Source organism: Haematobia irritans, chromosome 5, assembly GCF_050003625.1.
Source record: "Haematobia irritans isolate KBUSLIRL chromosome 5, ASM5000362v1, whole genome shotgun sequence".
In the NCBI taxonomy this organism is placed as follows: Eukaryota; Metazoa; Arthropoda; class Insecta; order Diptera; family Muscidae; genus Haematobia; species Haematobia irritans.
This window is the reverse complement of record NC_134401.1, coordinates 175,960,213-175,983,619: the sequence shown is the minus strand read 5'-3', so window position 1 is coordinate 175,983,619 and position 23,407 is coordinate 175,960,213. Positions and strand designations below refer to the sequence as shown.

Sequence of the window (23,407 nt, the reverse complement as noted above, 5' to 3'; positions counted from 1 at the left end):
CTAAGCATTCAATGATGTTACGCAGCGCCACTTCAAAATTCCCAGGATTTACGCCAACCTATAGACCAGATGGAACCCCTTATGGTCGGTTCACCGCTCAAAGCATGCGTTCCCCATTTGAAATGATTCTACCACTGGTGGAAAACCCAGATTTCGAGTTGCCAGAGCCCATTGGCGACACACGGCTTCGCGCCCACTTCAATTTTTTGGTACCCCTTGCCCATGACAATTTTCATAACGAAAGCGACATCCACATCATCATTGGAGGGAAATCATGGGAGCACATCAAGAAGACGGCCGTAATAAAGCAAGATGTCTCTCTACCTGTCGCCCAAGCGACTGACTTTGGATGGGTGATACTAGGAACTTGGGTAGGCTGTGCTTGCTCCCGTCACGAAGGACAAAACCCCATTCCTCTCCCACGCTGAGGCGGGAGTATGTTGAAGTCAGTTCAACAAATTACTATAACAAGACCGAGTGATCTGGATTCGCTCCAAACAAAACTTATTTTTTCTTATTTACATTTCTCATCAATTTCTTTTAATTCTAGAAAATGAAATGTTCTCTTTAGTTTGACTTATTCATTTTCCTTTTTATTATCACTCTGTTTCTTTTTTATTCTTATTCTTCGTTAACCTTGAATTTACTGTTTTCTAACGGCCCAGGTGGCATACATATTATAGATTTAAGTTTAGTATCGTTTTGAAACTCATAAGAAAGGTCACGGAGACCAAATAAATGAATTATTGAAAACTGAACTCTAACTCTTTAATTACGAAAGGGGTTAGGCCGCGCGCATAAAAACGGCGCACGCGAAAATAGAATCAAATCGACTTCTGGTTCATCTACGAGTGGACAGAAGTATTTTAAAAACTATTAAAGGAAACCAAGCCCTTTCAATTCAAGGCCCTTGGATTGAGAGGCAAATATTCAGTACTCTTGGAGAATCTATAAGGGAGACCTCTGTGTTTACTCTCCCACCGAAGACAAACCTAAGTAGCTTGGCTGGCACTGAAATTCGTGGAGGTCGGATTTATGATTTCATCCAGCTTGTATCCAGATCAAGGAACTGTGACTAGAATGGGAAGTGTCCGTAGTGACCTTATAGCTTCTCATCGCTTCGATACTACACCCTCACAAAAAATCGCTTCTGTAACATATACTCCCAAACATATTTTGCTTCAAGCATATACATTTTTGGGTATTGCCCAAACATTTATATGTTTGATCTCTTCCAATATATAATATGTTTGAAAGCATATTGGTCTAAACAATATATGTTTGGGTAGTCTAAGTTCCAAACATTTTGTATTTTTGCATCCAAATTCAATAATGTTGTCTTCCAAAAAACAATAGTTATTATGTGACGATATAATATGTTTGGAAGCATTTTGCACCCAAAAATATTATGTGCTTAAAAAAAAATCTCTCAAACAATATTGTGCTCAAAATTTTATTTATTTATTTATATATTTACAATCATAATGAATTATGAAAATAAACAGGTAATATAGGTGCTAACAACATAGGTTTTCGACCTGAATGCTCAAAATTTTGTTTCTGCCCAATTGTATATTCCCCGACATCTTTCTCACTTCCACGAGATTTTTTAGTTCTTAGCACCTTTTTCTGTAATACAAACATTGTAGAAGAAATTATTCAATTTTATGATTTTTTTATTTTGTTTTAATTTTACCTTTTGCCGGACGGGGATTCGAACAGCGAACCACACAGTTTGTAAGGATCAAAGAAGTAGCTGATCAATTGCCCAAGGAAAAATAAAATGTTAATTTTGTAATAACAAGCAACAACCACCAACTTAATTCAATATGGCTCCCTGTTAAATAGCGCTCCAAGCTACTAAACACATATATGATTATAGGCTATTTCTAAATTAATATATGTTTGCATCCAAGCATATTATATTTACAAACATTTTATGTCGCAAACATAATATGTTCTAACATATTAACATATATGTCCCAAACATGTTATGCTAGTTTATGAACATTATATGCTTGCACTCAAAAATATTGTGTTTAAAAATTTGTGTTCCAAACATATAATGTTTATAGCCAAACATATGAAAAACAGTCTTTTTCATCCGTGTACGATAATAACCCAGAAGCTACTCCTGTGACTGCATGTAATTGTGTCTACACACAGGGAAGATCTTGGTCTCCACATAAAGGTGATCCAGGCATAGGCATTACCACTGACCGGCTAATTGCCTTATATGTAGTCAACAAGGTTTCTTTGTCCGCAACCCAAGTACTGCTCGTGTTGGGTATTTTAGTTCAATGAAATGATAGCTCTACACATAAGCGTAGGAAGGCCTCTGGGGAGGGGGCTTAGACCCCCCCAGAAAAATTTTAGCCCCCCCCCCCAGAATTTGAAACTCTATTTAATTTTTCAATAAATGTCAATAGTTTTTTTAATTTTTATAAAAATTAAACAAGTATATACAATCGCACAAATTTCCGCTAAAGACTTTCATGAACAATCGAATCACTTGGGTTGTGGTAGCAGTTGCCGATGGCAATGTTTGAAGTCAGATATTTATGAAATAAAGCTGTGGTTGAACTTATGATTGATTTAGTTTAGTCAATTTAATTTAAAAAATAGTAATTGATATTAAAACTATTCTTTCATAAATTAATATCTTAATAATGCTGCGGAAAAGCGTCGCCAAAAAAGTAGTGAAAATGTTCTTTTTGGGTCTAGAAGTGGTGCAAAATTGGCGGAGAAGCAATGAATGTAATATGAGCTTGTCATAGGACAAATGTCCACCGTTTCAACAGCCGTTGCAATGAATTTGCATCACTTCTTAAGGTGAGATCCGAATTCACTGTTTTGAATGTAAATTAAAAAATGTTTTCCCAAATAAATAATTTTTATATTGTTTTTATGATTTTCAAACGCTTGTTTGAAACATTTTTCCTGGAATAATTTCCAAAATTATAGATTTTTCTATAATGGATTTAGCAGTTTTGTGGCAAAATTTGAATAATTTGTACCAATTTATTTATTCTTACCATTTTTTTAAACTATTTGAAAAAAAAAGAAAACAAAAAATTACACATTAAAATATGAAAAAAAAAATTAAGTAAAAAAACTTCCTGTGTACTTAAAATAATTGAGGACATTTTTGGAAGTACTTTTAAAGTTGTTCCTTTAGAACAACTCACAATTTTTTTGCTGGGAAAAGTGTGGAACTACCTTTAGTTGCTTTATTATAAATTGTTTGTCGAGTTATTTTGATGTCTAATTTTTTATTCAATTTTATGAAATAAAACATTAATTGAACCTATAAGTTCAGTCTATAAATTTTAGCTAGGGGGGCTATAGCCCCCCCTAGGAAAATTGTCTAGCTACGCTAATGGCTCTACAGCTCTTTTCAGATCAGTGAACTAGTTCGGTCAATTAGTTCACTGATTCATACTACTACCACTCAAACTGACACGATGTGCTTAGTAAGATAAACTGGCATAGGAAAAGAACTTGATGCGAACTAGTTCAGCACGTTCATTTCAGTGATCCGCTAACCAACTCTAGACTTGAGGACCTTGCTTCTCTAAGTGATTTCATTGCAAAGTGGAACGCCGTTCGGACTCGGCTATAAAAAGGAGGTCCCTTGTCCTTGAGATTAACATGGAATCGGCAGCCACCTAACCTAACCTATACTTTACGAAAGTAGTAAAAATGAACTACGGCGTGGTTAATATGGTCATGATTTGGCGCCCATGATTTTTTTTCATTAAAAGGAAGAATTTCGTAAATGGTGGTTAAAAAATTCTCTTTATTTTAACAGCGCATTATGGAAAATCTAAAAAAATGGAATAAAATTTAGTTAAATTTTCTCACGACATAGTTCATTCTACCCATAAAACAGATCACTTTTTTTGCTGTGCACAATTCAGTCCATTGTGATACCAGAGCTACTCTATTCTATATGCAGCTCAATGACTGAGATGGAATAAACTGGTATGTGTTTGATCAGGATTCGAATGTGGCTACGAAAAATATTAGTCCTAAACCTTGGTAGCCCGTAAGCCTGTGCTTAATTAAGGTATGGAGAATGGGAACTACTGTTATAAGATCAATACCTCTTTGTCAATGAACACGTACTATATCAAGGATATTGGGATTGGACATATAGCAATATTGAATATGTGATTTATGTAACAGCCTCGAAATGTATATAGGAAGAGTTCCAATTAATTTCATTGTGAATCAAGCACTGACAGTGGTTATTATGGTTCACTATGGGAGGAAGGGAACATTAATTATATGTGTTCTCAATTACATGGTAAAACCAAAAAAAATTTATTGATTTATGAATAGGCAAAAACTTTTTCCTTTGTCCAATATATCGCATGGAAGTGTGGTATGGAAAGTTTAAGAACTGGATTCTCTTAATGTTTTATTTTTGTGCTATTTTTAGCTTGTGGTCGTGCTTTTTGGGAAACCGGAAGAATATTGCATTGCGAGGGATAGCTGTTAGCAGATCACCAAGCGCATGCCTTTACGCAATAACTGTCAGTGTGAGGTGTGCCTTCATCAAGGCTATAGTAAAACGAGTTCATTGATATTGACGTGCCTTATTCGGTCTGGAATGTCCTATGTGTGGCCAACAGCAAAAACAACACAGATTTTTATAAGTTAGCATCTGTCACAGTGTTTCTTGTTTCCTTATCCCTCCAACTACAGCATTCTTAATAAAAATCCATGTTCAGAGTTTTTTTGTTTTATACGTAATGCCCTGTTATTATCGTATTTACTCAACTTGGCCAACTTTTGTTTCACACTCAAACAAAAAATTCTTTATTGCGAAGTACAATTTTTGCTTGGGTGACAATGGACTTGAGTTTGCAGATGCGCAGTAACAACGTACTTTTTTTTGGTATGTGTTTACGATAAAGGCACTCTAAAGTATCGTTTCTGAGAACCTGTATGAAGAGGAAATGCGGACGTAAGAGAATTGCCGCCGATTAAGTCGTTTTTTTATAACATTTTGTGTCAACATATTTCTATAAAATTTTAGCAAAAATCATTTATAACTTATATGAAAAAAATTTTAAGTTGATATCGGCTTAGACGTGAAGCCGCCGCCGCCGGAGGCAAACAATTAGTGTCAACCAACGCCGACAAAAATGGGTCGGCTTCATTCTTTGCTTTCAAGCTGCCGCCAGAAATAATTGGCAATAATTGTTAAATGTTGGAAATGCTTTTGGGAAAGTGAGGAACACTGTGGGAGGCACACCCTCTTTCTTTGATTGAATTAAATAAAAAATATGTGTCATCATCTGACATTTTCATTCATTATTTGCTGCAAGAGTTTTTCATATTTACATTTGTTGTGCATGCCGGCCAGTCAGGCATCAAAAGTAGGTGTCTTAAAGATCAAATGTAGTCAACACTTGTCGAAAACGATTGATTTTGCCATCACCACGGTGGTATTGTGCGAATTCAATGCTGTCAACGTTTGCATCAAAATAACAATTTACTACAAGTATAGAACAGTGTACACAGAAAAAAATTCTGCATGGTTTAACTGGTCATGATTAGATTTTACTTTTAGTTAATTATTTCTTCTATGAGAGTGTGTAATTTCGTGAACTGCAGTTAAAACGTACACTGAAAAAAGCATGCCCGGTTCTAAAGATTTTGTCTTCACTTTAAAAATGTTGGTATTGATTCCGAGCCAAAGAAGCGGGGAATACAATTAAGGATACTTTTAAGACACAATTCTCTTTTAAATTTGGGTTTTGTGTACTTGCTTCTAGGAAGCAAATTTTATTTTTTCGCTTTTTCAGCATTTTTCTTCATATGCGATCAAAGACCTTTAAAAACGAGTTAACGACAACTTTATTTTCCAAAAAAGTCTTTAAAATAAAGTGTTGAAAAACATCTCCTATATTTCAACGATTTTTTGCTTTGTAGTCAAGATGCAAAAAGACAAAAAATTTAAAGACAATTTCATTGAATTTAAAGAATTTTTCTGAATTATTAAAGCCAAGTTGACCTTAACCCAAACATTTTTTCTTTCATGTTATGACTTTTGGACAAGGAAAAAAACTTTATATTAGAGATATGCGTCTTCTACGCTAAGCAAAATTTGCATTCGTATTTTAAAAACATGAAATCTTTGACCTCACGACAATATTTTTTTCAGTGTACAACAGGGTATTACATTTTCGTGGAGTGCAATATGGTTCAATTTTGGCAAGAGTTGCTGTGGGTATGGTACAATGCCCTTGGTAAATAGCATTTCACATCTTCACTACTTACCCAGCTTTTCCTCTTCTTACGATAGGTTAGGTTAGGTTATGTGGCAGCCCGATGTATCAGGCTCACTTAGACTATTCAGTCCATTGTGATACCAATGGACTGAATAGGGATAATCCACCGCTGAAAAATTTCTTGGTGTTCGGTCGTAGCAGGAATCGAACCCACGACCTTGTGTATTCAAGGCGGGCATGCTAACCATTGCACCACGGTGGCTCCCTACGATAGGTTACACTATGCAAACATTTATGAAGGGTGGTACTGTACACGTGTACTGTATATATTTATTTATTTATTAAAATCTTTATTATAATTAAAAATTATAATAAATATATAACAATTCTGGACTTGTTCTTGGTAAATAATTTGTCTGACGTCCTCCTATACGACCAGATTTCGGGTCCTTGTTTCTCGAAACACGACCTTATATTCCTGTCTTATAATCTTGAATTACAGAAGGATCAGATCGAATACACGTACCGTGATTTTCGTAATTTGAATTATGACTGCAGGATATGTTTGGACAAGTAGATTGGCATGACATGTATGGACTCATATCTGTTGACCAGCAATTTGATTTCTTGCGAAATGCTATATGTGATCTATATAACGCAACTGTGCCTATTAAGAGGATCAAAGTGAAATCAGGTACTAAACCATGGTTTAACGACACGATTAAGACTGCTATTAGGGAAAGGGATATTGCATACTCACAATGGAAGCGCTTTAGATTACCACATCTTCTAGAGAAGTATCGATCGGCGCGGAGAATAGCGAACAGAAATATCAATGCGGCGAAGACTGAATATTACTCTATGCGTTTCAATTCTGCTGTAGATTCCAGGGAAAAATGGAGAATTATACATGATATTGGCGTTGAGAAGTCTAGGTCATCGGGCGGTTATCAAGGTGATCCAAATGACTTGAACGAGATGTTTACTAATATCCCTGCCCTTCCGACGGACACATCCTTCTATGACACGGATGACGGTATAGGAGGAAACATATCTGAGAGGAGCGAGTTCGAGTTCAGGTGCGTTACCCAAGATGAGGTCATAGAGAGTTTTTTCATGGTTAAGTCGAATGCTATTGGCCTGGATGGAATGGACCCCAGGTTTATACGAATACTGCTCCCTCAACTTATACCTCTTTTCACCTACTTATTATACACAATTCTGACCTCCAGTATTTATCCCACGATATGGAAGCATGCAAAGATTATTCCGATACCGAAATCTAATTCAGAGTCACGACCCATTGCTATTTTGTGTTATGTTTCTAAAGTGTTCGAAAAGATTTTACATAAGCAGATATATGATTATCTTCTTCGCGGTAACTTGTTATCTGAAAGGCAGTCTGGTTTCCGCAGAGATCATAGTTGTGTGAGTGCACTGATCGAAGTATCGGAGTCAATTAGGAGAAATATTGATGAGAACCATGTTAGTTTTCTTGTACTCTTAGATCACTCAAAGGCTTTCGATACTGTTGATCACAAAGTGTTATGTCTAAAACTTCAAAGATTTTTCAATTTCTCACCTACTGCTACCTCTCTCATAACTTCCTATCTTAACAATCGGTTACAGACGGTTTACACCAGAGATACTTTTTCATTGCCATTACCAGTTACGAAAGGGTTTCCACAGGGTTCTATATTTGGACCTCTATTATTTTGCATGTACGCAAATGACCTCCCTCTAGAAATAGTACATAGTCAGATACTTATGTATGCAGACGACATACAAATCTTTTTAAGTAGTCCGGTAGGTGATACTAGTGAGTGTTTGGGGAAACTTAACCACGACCTTGATCGTGTGTTTCGATGGGCAACAGTAAATGGTCTGCTACTAAATCCACAAAAGTCTAAATGGTTGATTATACACAAGAATTGAAGGTCCTCTTTGTCCAATGCTGACATTATGATGAATGGTCAGAAAATCGATGTAGTCACTAGTGCTAAGAATCTTGGAGTAGTATTCAATAGCACATTGAGTTGGTCAAGTCATGTAAACACAGCCGTTGGCCAAACATATGCAAAACTACGTGCTTTATGGGGTTACTCATTCCTACACACCAGTCAATATTCGACTTCTCCTGGCGAAAAGTCTTTTGTTACCGGGTTTAATTTACGGATCTGAACTCTTCGCAAATCGTGACTCCGTGGGCAAAAATAGACTTAACGTGGTATTCAATAGTATAGTTCGTTATGTGTATGGGTTACGCAGGACCGATCATGTTTCGCATGTTACAAACTCCCTCCTTGGCTTTAGTTTTAATACCCTGCTTAATGTCAAGTCGTTAGTATTTCTACATAAATTGATTTACAAACGGAAACCCAGCTATCTCTATGATAAAATTCGGTTTACCAGATCTAATAGAAATAGGAATATAATACCCTTTATAATGACAAGTCTTGTATCCGAATGGCAGTTCTTTATTGGCACAATACGTCTCTGGAACACTCTACCACCCGATATACAATGCATCAGCAACGCATCATCTTTTAAGAAGAGTATTCAAAATTTATTTCAAAATTAGAATATTTATCATTAAAAATTTGCTTGTAGATATAATATAGTATCACAATTTCAATTTCAATCATCAATAATACAATGCAATTGAATATTAAAAGTAATTTCTATATATATATATTTTTTCTATTATTATTAATACAATTTTTTATTTATTTTAATTTATTTTCTTTTTATCTTTAAATTTAATTATTGTATATACTTATTATAAATCGGAGATGTTTTAACATTTATAACCCTGCACTGTATTTATAAGATTTTAATCTTGTTGTGTAGGTACTCAATAAAATGAAATGAATATATTATATAATATCTTGATTTACGTCGTGATTGGTTCCGGAATTCGACGACGTTAATCGAAACGTGGTAAACCGAATTAAAAATTGTTCATACTTACTCCTAAGTCCGCTGTGTCCGAGAATTAAAACAATAATGCATTCATGATTGAAAAGCTACACACACGTGTACAAAGTTAAAAACTGGGATTCCCCTGCTTTTACTTATAATTTTTTTTTATTAATATTATTTGTTATTCTATTAAAAACTTTACAATAATGTTAAGGCCTCAGCGCCTTAAGGCATTTTTGAGGCAAGTTGGCAAATGTGTGACAAAGATAAATGTTTTTAATATATTATAATTTAAAAAATATAAGTACGAAATTAAAAAATCAAAAAGAGAGAGAAAAAAATAATAAAAAAAATTACAAAAATAAATCCATACCATAAATTTTGAATGTAATTTAAGCTAGAAGTATCTCAACATTTGCAAGCAAATATTTCTTAAGTTGGGTCTTAAACAGCGATATATTAGATGCATGCTTCACATCATGGGGTAAGGCATTAAATAGGGAAGTACCAATGAACTCAATTCTCTGTTTGGTAATTTCCAATCTACACCTCACTACCCTTAAAGATGTTCTGTTTCTAGTGTTAAAAGCAGATTGATTCCTGGAAAAATTTAACGTAGAATAGCCGATATTTTTCTCAGTCTTATAAATATATAGCAACAACTGATATCTATACAAACCATGTACAGGCAAAATATTTTTAGAAATTTCCTCGTATAGTGGTATCGTCGAAAACCTCATGGGCAAGTTAAAGACGGCCTTGAGGGCTTTATTCTGAATACGTTGTAAGGAACGTAGAGCTGAGGTATTCTTCCATCCAAAAATGACTGCCAAATAACCAAGATGACTCTGCACCAATGACTGATATAGCATCATCTTAGTTTTGGAGTCCAAAAGGTACCTCATCTTACAAAAAAATTCCTAACGCTGGAGCTACTTTGTTTTTCAGACTAGATATATGAGAGTCCCAAGATAAATTATGCTGAAGTAATATACCTAAATATTTCACTTCCTTGACTTCGTTAACTACAATACCATTGATGGATATTGAAAACTCACTAACAGCTTGGTTCGAAGTCGGTCTAAAACGCACCAATTTCGTATTCGACGAACTTAATACTAACTTATTTAACCTCGTATATTCAAGGATCAAGGCCATATCCCTTTCCATAGCGTTTTTTAATGTCACGTCGTTTCTATAAGGGTAAAGCAGACATATATCATCTGCAAACATATACATCCGGCCATCTAACCCCAGATTGGATAAATCATTTATATAGATAAGGAAAAGTAGTGGACCTAAGCAACTTCCCTGCGGATTTCCATGCCTTACGACTGATACATTACTTTCCTCTCCAGATACTACCACATACTGCCTCCGATTTGTCAAAAAACTTCTAAACAATTGTAATTCATCACCTCGAATACCATAATATGACAACTTCCGAAGAAGTACGTGATGATCTACAATATCGAAGGCTTTTGTCAAATCTAAAAATAGGGCACCTACACCTCTATAACCATGATCTATATTACAGTACATATAATTCAACACATTTAGCACTGTCCCGCAACCTCTCCTAAAACCAAACTGATATTTATAAATGATATCGTTTTCCTCAAGATATTTCATTATCCTGGCTTGAATCAATTTCTCAACAACAAGATCCACTACTGGCAACACAGATATAGGTCGAAATTGATGAAGTTGCGTAGAATTTGACACTTTTGGAATCGGTGTAACTTTGCTTATTTTTAAACAATCGGGGTAGCTGCTGCTATCTACAATATTGTTAAAGATTGACACTAAGGATGGGCCAACAACCTCCGGCATTCAACCAAAATGTCTGCCGAAATTCCATCATATCCTGCAGAAGTGTTCCGCTTCAAATTCCTCACAATTTCATCAATTTCCTGAACCTCGACACGATCTAGCACAAATCTGCTCACAGTGCGGCACATCGTCCTGAGATTATTACAATCATCACCAGGAATAATTTCTATTGCCCCTCTCAGATCCTCTACAGAATTTAAGAAGAAATCGTTTAAAAGATTAGCTTTCGCCTAAACAAGTGAGGCGGCGTAAATCGAGTGGCGACGCGAAACGAAGCTGGATGGAACCAAAAAAATCGACGACGTAAATCGAAGTTGCATGGAACAAAAACTTTGACGACGTAAATCGAAACAACGTAAACCGAGGCGACATAAATCGAGGGATTGATGTAATCTTCAACATTTGGGATCTTATATAATTTTTTTTTCACCCAGAATCACAAATCTGATGAAAGAATTATTAGCCCCAAACCCTAAATGAAGTAGGACCTCACAGAAAAACAATGCTATGGAAAATAACAACGAAAAGTGTGTGTGTGTGTGTGTGTGATTTTTTTTGTTGAGCCTCTTTTGCATTATGAAAATAAGTAAGGGGTTATTTTTGTAAAAACGACCTGTTAGGAAACGACAAAAATAATGATATGTACAGTTTGGGACTCCGCTTAACCTATTTTCCAAAGATCACAATCGAAAACAACTTTAGTTTGTAGACAATTCATAAGAATTAGTTGCGATATGAAATATATTAAGTTGGCAACACCGTTGAAAGTAACAGTAGAGAGAATAAAAATACAAGAGGACGAAAATTTTTTTTCTACAAAAACAACAAATGTCAATCGTATAGATGTCGCACAATGCCTGCAGCTTTGTGGTCGAAGTGCTGTTTTGATAAAGGCATCGGCAGTTATAATTTCAAATTGTCTGTCAAAAATTTTAATAGAATGAAAACATTTATAGAAAAAAACATTTGTTACTACAAAGTAGGTTTTAAATCCTATTTTCTTTGCGTTTCGTAAAGTCGGCAGAGAACTGAACTGGGTGACGCCGACGCAAACTGTATGATATTTGAGAGAAACGCCGACAAAAACTGCATGATATTAGAGAAATTTTCCTCATGACTGCCACCTACTAACGCAGTTTCGCTTCACAGTTTCGTCCTCTTGTATTTTTTTTCTCTCTGGCAACAGCAACTCTTCATGCTACACATGCATGATGCAGCTAAAGCTTAAACATCCTTTATATCTGGAAATCACAGTGGTTGTTTTTCGCTACGCTGCAATTTTAAAATGTTGTGGTCGGCCGATTATTGCCTTAAGACATGCTCTTCAAATGGGCTGTGGTGATTGAATGTACATTTGTAACTATTAGATAGAATAATAGATTGGGTCGGAATTCCAGAATAAAAAATCAAGAGGAGATTAATGCACCGTTTCTTTATCTGGGGTTTTCATTTTCAAAAATGGGGATTGCGATATTTAAGTAAATAATTCAGTGATCCTTCTATAAATTTTTTAACCAAAACCCTCCTTAATTTTTTTTTTGTAGTTTAATTAACCAACTCAAATTGGAACTGATTGTAGTAGCAACATTTTTTGTATAATGCCACAGGAAATTCTATGCACTTTTTTCTTGGGGACAAAAGTTTTGGGCAGTTAATCGAGATAGGCCATTATGGAATGTTAACTAACCGTGTATTTTTGTATTAAAAACTTGGAAAATAAACGGCGATTTAGAAATTTTTCGAACTAAAATTGTGTAAGCCTAGGAGTAAATAAGCGGGAAATTCTGTATTATCTAAGAGTAAGTGTATCCTCTGCAAACGTATTTTAGTATGGTATATAGATCTTTGTCATATTGTACAGTACCCACTCTATTGTACCTCAGACGTGTACAAATGTACAGATAATCTAAGAGATCTCAATTGGTCATCTATAAAAACAAAGACAGCAGTTCATATACTCGCAGATTAGGCTTTAAACGATCTTTGGACACCAATCCGACAGAGCGGTGGTTTAAAATATTTCGTTTTGGCTATCTATCGCTAAACTCGACCCTTTCTATTTTTCTCGTTTTATTGTACTCGAATTTCAAGGTGGTCCGAATCATTGTCGCGATTTTTCATACATCTCTGGAGTTTTCACTTTCCTTTGGAGCAGAAATAAACCGCCACAGCTCCAACGGATTCAGTTGCTTTTCACGTTTGAAATTGGAAACAGTGGTATACGGTGTACCATTGCTTATTGGCAGCATCATGCGGTGGTGGTGCATTTTATTGACCAATCTGTTTTCGCAGACACTTTGTAACGATAACTTAACGGTGGCGCCTCTCTTGACTGTGGCAAGTGGGAACATTCACTTGCAGCAACCACTGGCACAGGAAAATTTCCTAATTGGTATCGCTAGTTTGGGAGTATTGCATGAGACAAATAATACTCAATGTGGTCAAGAACTTGAAATTTTTCTCAAAGCCATTGCTGATCGTAAAGTTTGGGCCATAAAAGGTGGGTCGTATGAGTGGACATCTGTTGGAAAAAAAATCAAAAATCATTTAACTATACCCAGTTTGGCAGTGCACTTATCTTAATGTAAGAATACTCAAATTCAATGTGATCTAAGTAAGAAAAGATCTCTCCTGCAATTCAAAGATGGCAAAATAATTGATAACAATTTCTTGGATTTTTTGTAGTTTTAATAAAAAAAAAAAAGACTTACGTAGCTTTCATATTTTAATGACTCGTCGCTTCGATGTATTGGTTAATAAGCTTAAGCGAAATGGTTTTGCACTTTTGCAAAACCAATCTGTGGTTGATGTGAAAACTTGTCTACCCAGCTCCCAAAGGTAATTCGCGCCAGTGAACTTGTGTGTGATCTAGAAAGAAAATGAGATTTCCTGTAAATAAACATCATTGGAAAATTTGAAATGAAATAAGACTGCGAGTGAAATATTAAGTAGCTGAATATATTTTGGTAAAACTTCGAGTAAAACAAAGGATATCTCACCATTATTATGAGTGATCGAACAGTGTGTAAGAAGAGAGTTTTTGTGAAGATAACTTGGAGTACGGATATTTCCGGTGACCTTTCGAAATTGTTTTAGGACTTTTGTCGTAAAAACAGATATCCAAAAATATTTTCAAATAGTGAAAATGCCATGATAAATGGAAAACAAACAAAAAATGTTTGGAAAATTCGAAACTACGCCAATTTAATACCAATAACGTGTTTCATGGAATTTAACGCATTCATGTGCAATATTCAAACATTTTAACTCTCTGAGCCATATGTATCGAATAATGACCTTTGAGTCCGAATTATCGTTTTGTTTAATTTTCTATTTTATCTGATAAAACTATTATCGTTGCATGGGTGCGTATTATAAAAATTTTAAGATAATCATAGTTTTAAAATCATTAAAAGCGGATCAAAAGTTGCAACTTCTGCCGGGCAGGCGGACGGCTAAGGAAATAATTCATAGCCAAAATAAAATTCCTAGTAAAAGTAAATATATTCTACACAGTTTTATTTGAAATACAAAAAGTTTCATTGGAATAGTAAAAAAAATCCATTTGATTTGATAAATAAATAATTGGATCTCAAAAAGGTTTCATTTGGTTTGGAAAAAAGTTTCATTTGAAGTGCAAATGCTGCATATAACTAACTAAAAACCATTTATAAACAATAAAAGGCACAGAGATTTGATGTGGATAAATAGGTGATTGTTGTATATGACACTTACACACAAAAAAATAAAATAAGAATTTGTACATTAATGTGTAAAGTTTTGAAAATTTATGGACTCTTTCATGAAATAGATGTACGTTTACGTAATTTTTTTTCGTAGATACTTGTTATTAAATTAAGAAATTTTAAATAATGCGCATGTATTCTTTCATAAAATTAATGAAACTTTACATAATATATCTAAAAATACTGGTTTTCTCTAAGCATGAGAGAGCCACAATATAGAGTTACTCTCATATGTATACAATACAAGCATTTAATACAAGACAAACATAACGTTTTTGAAGGCCACGCGTGGCTTTGCTGTGTTTTGTTTTTTCAGTTTAGTTTGAGTCGACGTTGGGATTCGACGATTATTTATTGCCGAAAAAGGTTGACGAAATAAAACAATTTTATTAATTAACTGGAAGCATTGCGGTTTTTAATAAATGAGTTCATACATTTTGACCAATTATGCAGGCATTAATAATTAGGGGAAATTCGAAAAGAAAAATACATTTAATGCATGACGATTTTAGTATATATTATGTAAAAATACATATTTTTCAATGTCGAAAATTATGTATAGTTCATTTATAATATTACAAATTGCATTAATATTATGTATACATTCGTAGTCTATGAAAACTATATTTTTTAATTTATGAACTTTTTTCATACAATTTATGAAATCCGTGTTTGGAAAATTTTTGGGAACACTATTCATAAAATAAATGTATAATTTTTTTGTGTTTTACCCTATGCCAGGCATTTCCTATTTCCTATTTTCTTTTTCTTCTAAATTCTTTTTAAATTAAAAAACAATTGCGTATGTTTGTATAAGATTTTCCTTGTACTTTTTATTACAGTTATAGACAATTTCGGTACAGCGCCAAAATCATTTACTTGGGGTAATTATTTTTGGTTGAGTACCCCTGATTTATGTGAGGATCTCAACAATGCCTACGTCATAAGTATGGCTCATTCCAAACCTTTGATTTTCAATGCCAGCAGTCCAATACGCTTACAATTCATAGTGGTTTACATGAATTTTACTACACCCTATAGCATTGATTTGAAGCTACCTTTTGAAGTGAGTACCGTGCGTAATGTGTAAATATGACAGCGACATTTGCTTTAAATCTCAAACTTTTCAGAATCTTATTCATATAGGCCTTTGTCTACCGAAATCCTGTAACGTCTCTCATATACGTCACTTCACAGATCTATATTTTCAAAGGAGAACGTTTTCAACCCAGCAATATTTCGATTTAGACATGAAATCCTATGAGATTAAAACTACGCATTTTTCGGTCTCGGAATATTTTCCACAAATTGGATGCATTTTATTTATGTAAGTATTTTGTATTACGGTATTCATTTATTGGTATTGTGATCGGAATCAAAAAGTCGACTTGCGACTTGATCACAAGTAGATCTGGATGCAAATGATACACCACTCAAATTAATCCTTCTTTCAGAAACTTTAAACACTGCCTCATCTGTTTTCAGTAATATTAGTTTTTAAAGACAAATTTTAAATTTCATAGGAAATATATCCATTCTTAATGTAAACGAGTAGCCCATGAAGAATCTTCAAAACTTGAACAAATACATTGGTCATAGAAAAAATTCCAACAATTGCGATTTATTTGTTACTGAAACACACAAAAAAAATTCTAATTCAATGACAAAATAATTGATCCAAATATTTTTTTTAATTGCAATTGCAATGGCAGTCAATTAAAAAATTAATTGATACTATTAATTTGTGTGATTGATTTTTATTTAAATTAAAAAATTTGTTGAATCAATAAAATGTTTAATTGAATATTTTAATTGGAAAAATGTTCGTGAAAATTTTTTCTGTGTAGGAGAATTTCTACAATGTGTACAAATATTTAGTGATATACTAAAAAAGGCCCGTTGTTTATCTTATTTTTAGTGGACAATTTTTATTTTGTTTTATTTAGTTTATTTCCAAAAATGGCAAAGAAATTCTCGACAGGTCAATGGAATTTTCTTACTACAAGTATGTCTCAAATATTTTATGAACCAAATGTGGATATAAAGTTCAATGACCGTACCAATAAGTTCAATTGCAACTAAATCAAAAGAAGATTTCCGTACACTTCTTAAAAATAGTAAGAATGAACTATGGCGTGGTAATGTTTTGGCGCCAATGATTTTTTCTTTACTTCTTATTCATTTTTGCCTTTATGATAAGTAAGAATTTCGTAAATGGCAGTTAAAAATTCAAAAATGTTCATGTTTTTGCAACTCATTAAGGAAATCTTAAAAAATGGGGTACAATATTCGCTGGGTGTAGTTCATTTTTCCCCCCTAAAAAAGTTCACTTTTTTCTAAGTAGTTTCACGAACTATGCACCCAAAATAATTCTCTTCGTTAATTTTACGAAGAATTCTTCATTAACTATTCTTCGTGAATTCTTCATTAAAACAACGAAATTTTAATTCATTTTCGTAAATTTTACGAAGAACATGTTACGAATATACGAAACGTCTACGAAATATTCTTCATTATTTTTTTTTTTCCTAAAAGTTTCGTACATTTAACGAAACTTTCTTCGAATTTCATGATTTTTGTGAAGAAGTTTTTACGAATTTATGAATATATTACGAAATATTCTGAGTTAAAATTTCCTCATAAAAAGTACGAAACATATTCTTTAACCCTTTCACTACCGAAATAAACCCAATGTTAAAAACTTAAATTTTTCTTCTGTTTCTACTTGTACTAAAAGCATGTAGAACAAAAATGGTCATTTTGAGAATCTACCTCAATTACTTCAAGAGCTGTATGAGCTTGTGCTGGAAACTTGATTCTTGAATTGTGACCAAATGGCCTTACGAAAATAAGCGCTATTTAGCCTATAATATAGTAGAAAAACTGTCTCAAATTTTCGTATTTTTCGTTTATTGTTAAAGAAGTTTATAAAAATGTATTTTAGTGCTCACCAATATGGAAAATATTTATAGCTTATTTAGATTAAAGCCTATACTTTAAAATAACATCGAGAAATAAATCAAAACTAAGTGGGAAAATAGAATTTGGAGTCTTTTTCGAATGTCCTTCTAAATGGACATTGGTAGTGAAATAAGGAAGAAGTTTCATTGAAGTTGTAAAATTTCCGTTCGCGACATAAAATTGTTCAAAAATTATTCAAAAACTTAAGATGTAAAGTAGTGATGGCATTTTTCACACTTATTACTACAATCAAATGCACTTTTGACTATAAATTTTTTTCTAAAAGTTCGAACATTTTTGAAAAACAAGTACGAAGGTTTTTCATAAAAGTACGAAATATTTTCATAAAAAGAGCGAAATTATTTCATAAAAAGTACGAAAATATTTCATAAAAACTACGAAAGTTTTTCATAAAAAGTACGAAACATTTTCATAAAAAAAAGAAATTGTTTCTTAAAAAGTACGAAGATTTTTCAAAAAAAGGAAGAACATTTCTTCGTAGAAAGTACGAAATATTTCGTACTTTCAATGAAAAGATTTTTTGGTTGTAAAACAATGAACAATTTCGTACTTTTATTGAAAATTTCGTTCTTTTTACAAAGAAAATTCTTTCGGTGTGTATTAAATTTCAACATTAATTATGACATTTTTATACGATCCGTCATAGAGAGAATTTTCCATTCCGTTTTTAAAATGTTAAAATTTCGATTCCCCATCATATGAAATATACATTCTTAATATGAGAGAAATTCTTATATTTACATTTTTCAATAATTATTACAATACACTTGACAATAAACTATTAATAGCAAACATAAGCAATTAAAATTTATTTCAATTCAATTTAAATTAATCACTCAAATACTCTTTTCTATGACTTTCAAACAACAAAACAAACAATTTCATAATTTTTATTATTTTAAGTGTAATTTCTAATTTATCAAATTGGTATATAAATATGTACATTTTCCACTATGTTTGTGTAATAATAATTTGTCGTTAATTTTCCACTTTTTCTCTATTTTCACATTAATAGATTAATATTTTTTTCTTCTCTGGTTATACCATTGATTGCTGTGGCTGTGGCCAAATTGCAAAACACAAAGCAACCACTCGAACAACCCTCGCTGTGCAAAAATGTACAAAAGTTCGGAGGTGAATTGGACCAGCAACCCTGCCCAACTCACCTCAAACGAAGCTCACTATGGGAAAAGCTTTTAATGTGCTTTCATTCAACGGCCAACTATGCGACCGTTATCAGTTTGGAGAATTCAAATCGTAATGCGATATTCTTGACTTCAATGGCTGGTTTGCGGTGCATTATCTGTATGTGGATCACAGTATTCCATGTCTACTACTACTCGCTCTTTACCATGTCCAATACACCGTTTATTTTTGCCAAATTAGAGGAATTCATACTGCAACCTGTAATGCAGGCATGCTTCTATGTTGATGTCTTTTTTGTCATGAGGTAGATCGGCATAGCTTGTCCATAGATCAATTGGTTTACGAATCTTCCTTACTTCCCACAGCTCATTCTTGTTGGTCTTCAATTTTCTATCGAATGAAAAACAATTGAGGAAGATAAGATCCGGCACTTGGTGGGAAAATTTGAAAATATTTTTGAAATCGATAATGCAGCGTTACATGCGGTAAGTTTAATAACCGTGGAAAGAGGTTTGCTATTCAAATGATTCTCAATTAAAATCCCTTCCAGATTGACTCCTGTTATGATCATCACAATGCTCTTGAGTACAATGGCCTCTGATTTCCTCAACATGTATTCACCCTTTCGAATGGGCGAACATAGTGGCTTCCACTGTAAGAAGTAAGTTATGACTTGATTTCCAAATTAACATTCACATGCATGTCTTGTAACCACGAATAGTGTCCCACATATACGGGCTATTTCATGTGTAATTAGTTCAAATCAATTCGGTCCAATTTAAATATCATGTAATAGCTTTCCATTGACAACAATGGCAAAGAACAAAAGGATATTGAGGTCGATGTATTGACATAATGATTTACGAGATTTGGAATTAAATTTCTTTGTTCTTTGTCCACAGCAACTGGTGGTATAATCTGCTCTATATTCATAATTTTCTTGATATGAATGTGATTTGCTGCTCCTGGACTTGGTATCTGGCCTGTGAAATGCAATATTACGTGGCATTCTCAGCAATGCTGTATCTGTATGTGAAACATCCAAGTATTGGAAAAATCGTATTTGCAATCTTTGCACTGGGATCGGTGGCCATAGCGTGGTTTACTAATTACTACAACGGAATCACATTTGAGTAAGTTCAAAATATTACTGCCCAGATTCAAAGTGTTGAAGATCTAAATGTCAAGATTTTAATTTGATTTGATTGAAGCGTGAGTCTAAATGCTTATGAAATGTTATCGAAAAATCGCTCTATTTTCTTTGTCCACAAAATTTACGAAAAAAAGAATCTATCTTAATTTCCCTCTTTCAGAATTGATGTCATCTACAGCACTCTCGATGAATTATATGTAAAACCCTGGGTTCGTATACCACCCTATATTGGAGGAGCGACCATGGGTTGGCTAATGTACACCCAGCAACAGAGAAAGAGTCAAATGTCTGGCAATCAGGATCACTCTGAGCCACATTTGAAACCACCACGTAAAACTTACATGAAGAGAATTTTCTGGTTTCTATGCTGTATGATTTACATTTCAACAAATTTCATGAGTTATTGGCGCTCAATCCCAACATGGGCTGTGGCAACCATAATGTCTGTGGGAAAATTAATATTTGCCCTCTTTGTGGGCAGAGTAATTATAGAGTGTTCCCGTGATAGAGGTGGACTATTGAATTCGCTGCTCAGTGCTCGACCTTTTCTCTTTTTAAATAAATTTTGTTTCAGCATCTATATGTTGGCCCCCATAATCGTGGTGGCCATGTTTGGTTTACGCAGAGAGGCAACCAATTTCACTGAAGTTGGATCTGGGGCTGATTTTATGGCAATAATTGTGCTGTCCATTTCCTCGGGAATGGTCCTCTATATTTTGGTGGAATTACCAATGCAAAGAGTCACTAACGTTTTGTTCAAATTAAAAAGGTCCCAAACAGCCTAAGTAGTTGAGTTTGTGTCAATAAATTCATTTCAGAATAATAGTTTATATATTAAATGTATAAATGTGAGTACGTTATAATGTATGTGTGATTTTTTTTAATGATTGCTATTATTTCACGAAGATATTTGGAGTAAGTATTGCTTTTTTTATACGGGGTCCTACCATATAAGAGTTATTTCTAAGGCAATTTGGAGACATCCTAAAACGTTTATATATGACCAGATCGGCGAATGGCCGAATACATAGCTATCACTCAAGGAGTGATTCTGTGTCTATCTTTGGGTCTAGGGCTAATATTTAGGCGTCTAGGCGTCACATTTTCACGAAGATTTTTGTTATCATTCTCATTATTTAGAGGGGCAGGATATACAATAACCACATAGATTGATGATGGTCAGCATTACCGGTTTGTGAGAACATCCAAAAACTAGCACAAGTTGCAAACTACGAATTAAGTGAATTGTATTCTTTTTTCTACGAAATTTTCGAATCGCGTTTTTTTCGAATTAGATCTAAATAAACCCAACAATCATAAAATCGAAAATCAATTCTTGAAATTACGATTCAGGGAAGAATCTGGAATATTTCAGGCATCCCAATTGTCCACTTGAAAAAACTTGCTCAAAATTATAGTATCCGGGATCAAAATTTACCAAATATTACAAAAAAAAAAAAAAGAATTAATAAAAAAGTAGCACAAAAATCGCAAAAGAGTGGCATATTTGTAAGTCGAATGGAATGACCTCAATGAGACTCTAAACCAAATTCACCTAAGTAGAAGTCTAATTTTATCAAGATGACCTGTGGAAATTAACTCGATTCCGAGAAAATATTGGTCGTGGCCGAATTTGAAAGGTCAAGAGAAAAACATTACATACAGAATTTTTGTATATAAATTGAGTCCTTAAATGTGAGTCGGCTTTTGATTTATTTTGTAAATCGAGGTTTGATAGGGTTTAAAGAGGAATGTAAGGTTTATGTTTTTATTCTAACGCCCATTTTCATGAATCTCCGTTAGTGCTCCGTTAGCTAACAAACCGTCTTGCTTTTATATTCCATATGCCAGTTAGGATCTTAACTGCTGAAAAATTCTCAGTTAAACGGAGAAAAGATATTTGCTATATAGTTTCTGTTTAAAACAGGGATCCGGAGCGGTCCATTTTTTTCGCTCCGCTCCGCTCCCGCTCCGGAGAAAAAAAACCGCTCCGCTCCGCTCCTCTTCGAGAAAATTATAGTACAAACATTGTATTATTTGTTCAATTGAGTTTTATTTTATTTAGAAAAATCGGGCGGTACATATATGGGAGCTATAGCTAAATCTGAACCGATTTCGATAATTTTTTGCACATATAGTTAGTGCTACATAAGATAACATTTCGCCAACTTTGAGTAAGATCGGTTGATAAATAAGGGTTTTATGACCTAATTTGACAAAATCGGGCGATACATATATATGGGACCTATATCTAAATCTGAACCGATTTCGATGAAATTTTCAGACTTAAAGGGTGATACAGAAGATTATTTTGTGCTAAATTTGACGACGATCGGTTAGTAAGAAAAGTGCAACGTGACCCCATTTGTCGAAATCGGGCAATACATATATATGGGAGCTATATCTAAATTTGATCCGATTTCTTCCAAATTCAATAACGTTCGTCCTTGTGCCCAAAAAAACTCCATGTGCCAAATTTCATCAAAATCGGTTAATAATTGCGACCGAAATCCTGTGAACAACAAATACATGGACAGACGGACGGATGGACGGACGGACGCCAAGCGCTAGATCGACTCAGGAGGTGATTCTGAGTCAATCGGTATATATTTTATGGGGTCTAAAATCAATATTTCTTGTAGGCACATTTTTTGGCAGATCAAACTTATTATACCCTAACCACTATGTGGTTTAGGGTATAATGACTTTAAAACAATGTGTTGAAATATTTTATTAATTTTGAAGATTTTTTCAGAAATATTAAATCCATTTTGACTTCATGAAAACGAAATTTGCATTCATTTTAGGATACACATTTTTATGTCGAATCACTTAGCTATAAGGACAAACAGACTTCATTGAAAAGTTTAGAGACTTTTCTTCTTCTATTCTAAGCAAAATTCGTATTCGTATTTTAAGCATGTGAAATATTTGGCCTCCCGACAATATTCTTTGCGGTGCACCATCTACTATTTAATATGTGATAGAAACCAAATTTATGAAAATGGACCAAAATGGACCAAATTCTGTTTGGTCTGACCATCGGACCAAATTTAAAAATTAGAAATCTTTTGGACCAATTTTGGTCCGATCGGACCAAAACGGCAACGCTGATTGGAATTGAAAGTCTATACACAGAGTAGAAGTAACTACTTTCCGAAAGTTTTTTTTTGTTTTGCAACAGACGTAGAGAAGAGGTTTTGTTATATTTGTAATGTGTGTGTGTGTGTGTATGTTTATGTTTGCAACAACCTCCATCGACATCAGTCCGTGGTATACCTACGAATATTCTTACTCAGATCTAGTGTTACCTAATTTTTTTCCCCTTTATTGTATAATAAATCTATATGCGCACATTTTTCAACCAAAATTGAAACTATCCA

The 23,407-nt window shown here is 33.8% G+C and overlaps 1 protein-coding gene across 1 annotated transcript; it reads left to right on the top strand.

Moving 5' to 3' along the window:
• Nucleotides 1-12,989: 12,989 nt before the first annotated feature.
• On the top strand, nucleotides 12,990-20,891 carry LOC142238222 (nose resistant to fluoxetine protein 6-like). The gene is made up of 8 exons (XM_075309807.1): nucleotides 12,990-13,497; nucleotides 15,586-15,809; nucleotides 15,874-16,070; nucleotides 18,741-19,175; nucleotides 19,237-19,356; nucleotides 19,422-19,532; nucleotides 19,774-20,004; nucleotides 20,185-20,891. The coding sequence occupies exons 1-8, from the start codon at nucleotides 13,248-13,250 to the stop codon at nucleotides 20,807-20,809; spliced, it is 2,193 nt and encodes a 730-aa protein (XP_075165922.1). The 5' UTR covers nucleotides 12,990-13,247; the 3' UTR covers nucleotides 20,810-20,891.
• The last annotated feature ends 2,516 nt before the right edge of the window (nucleotides 20,892-23,407 follow it).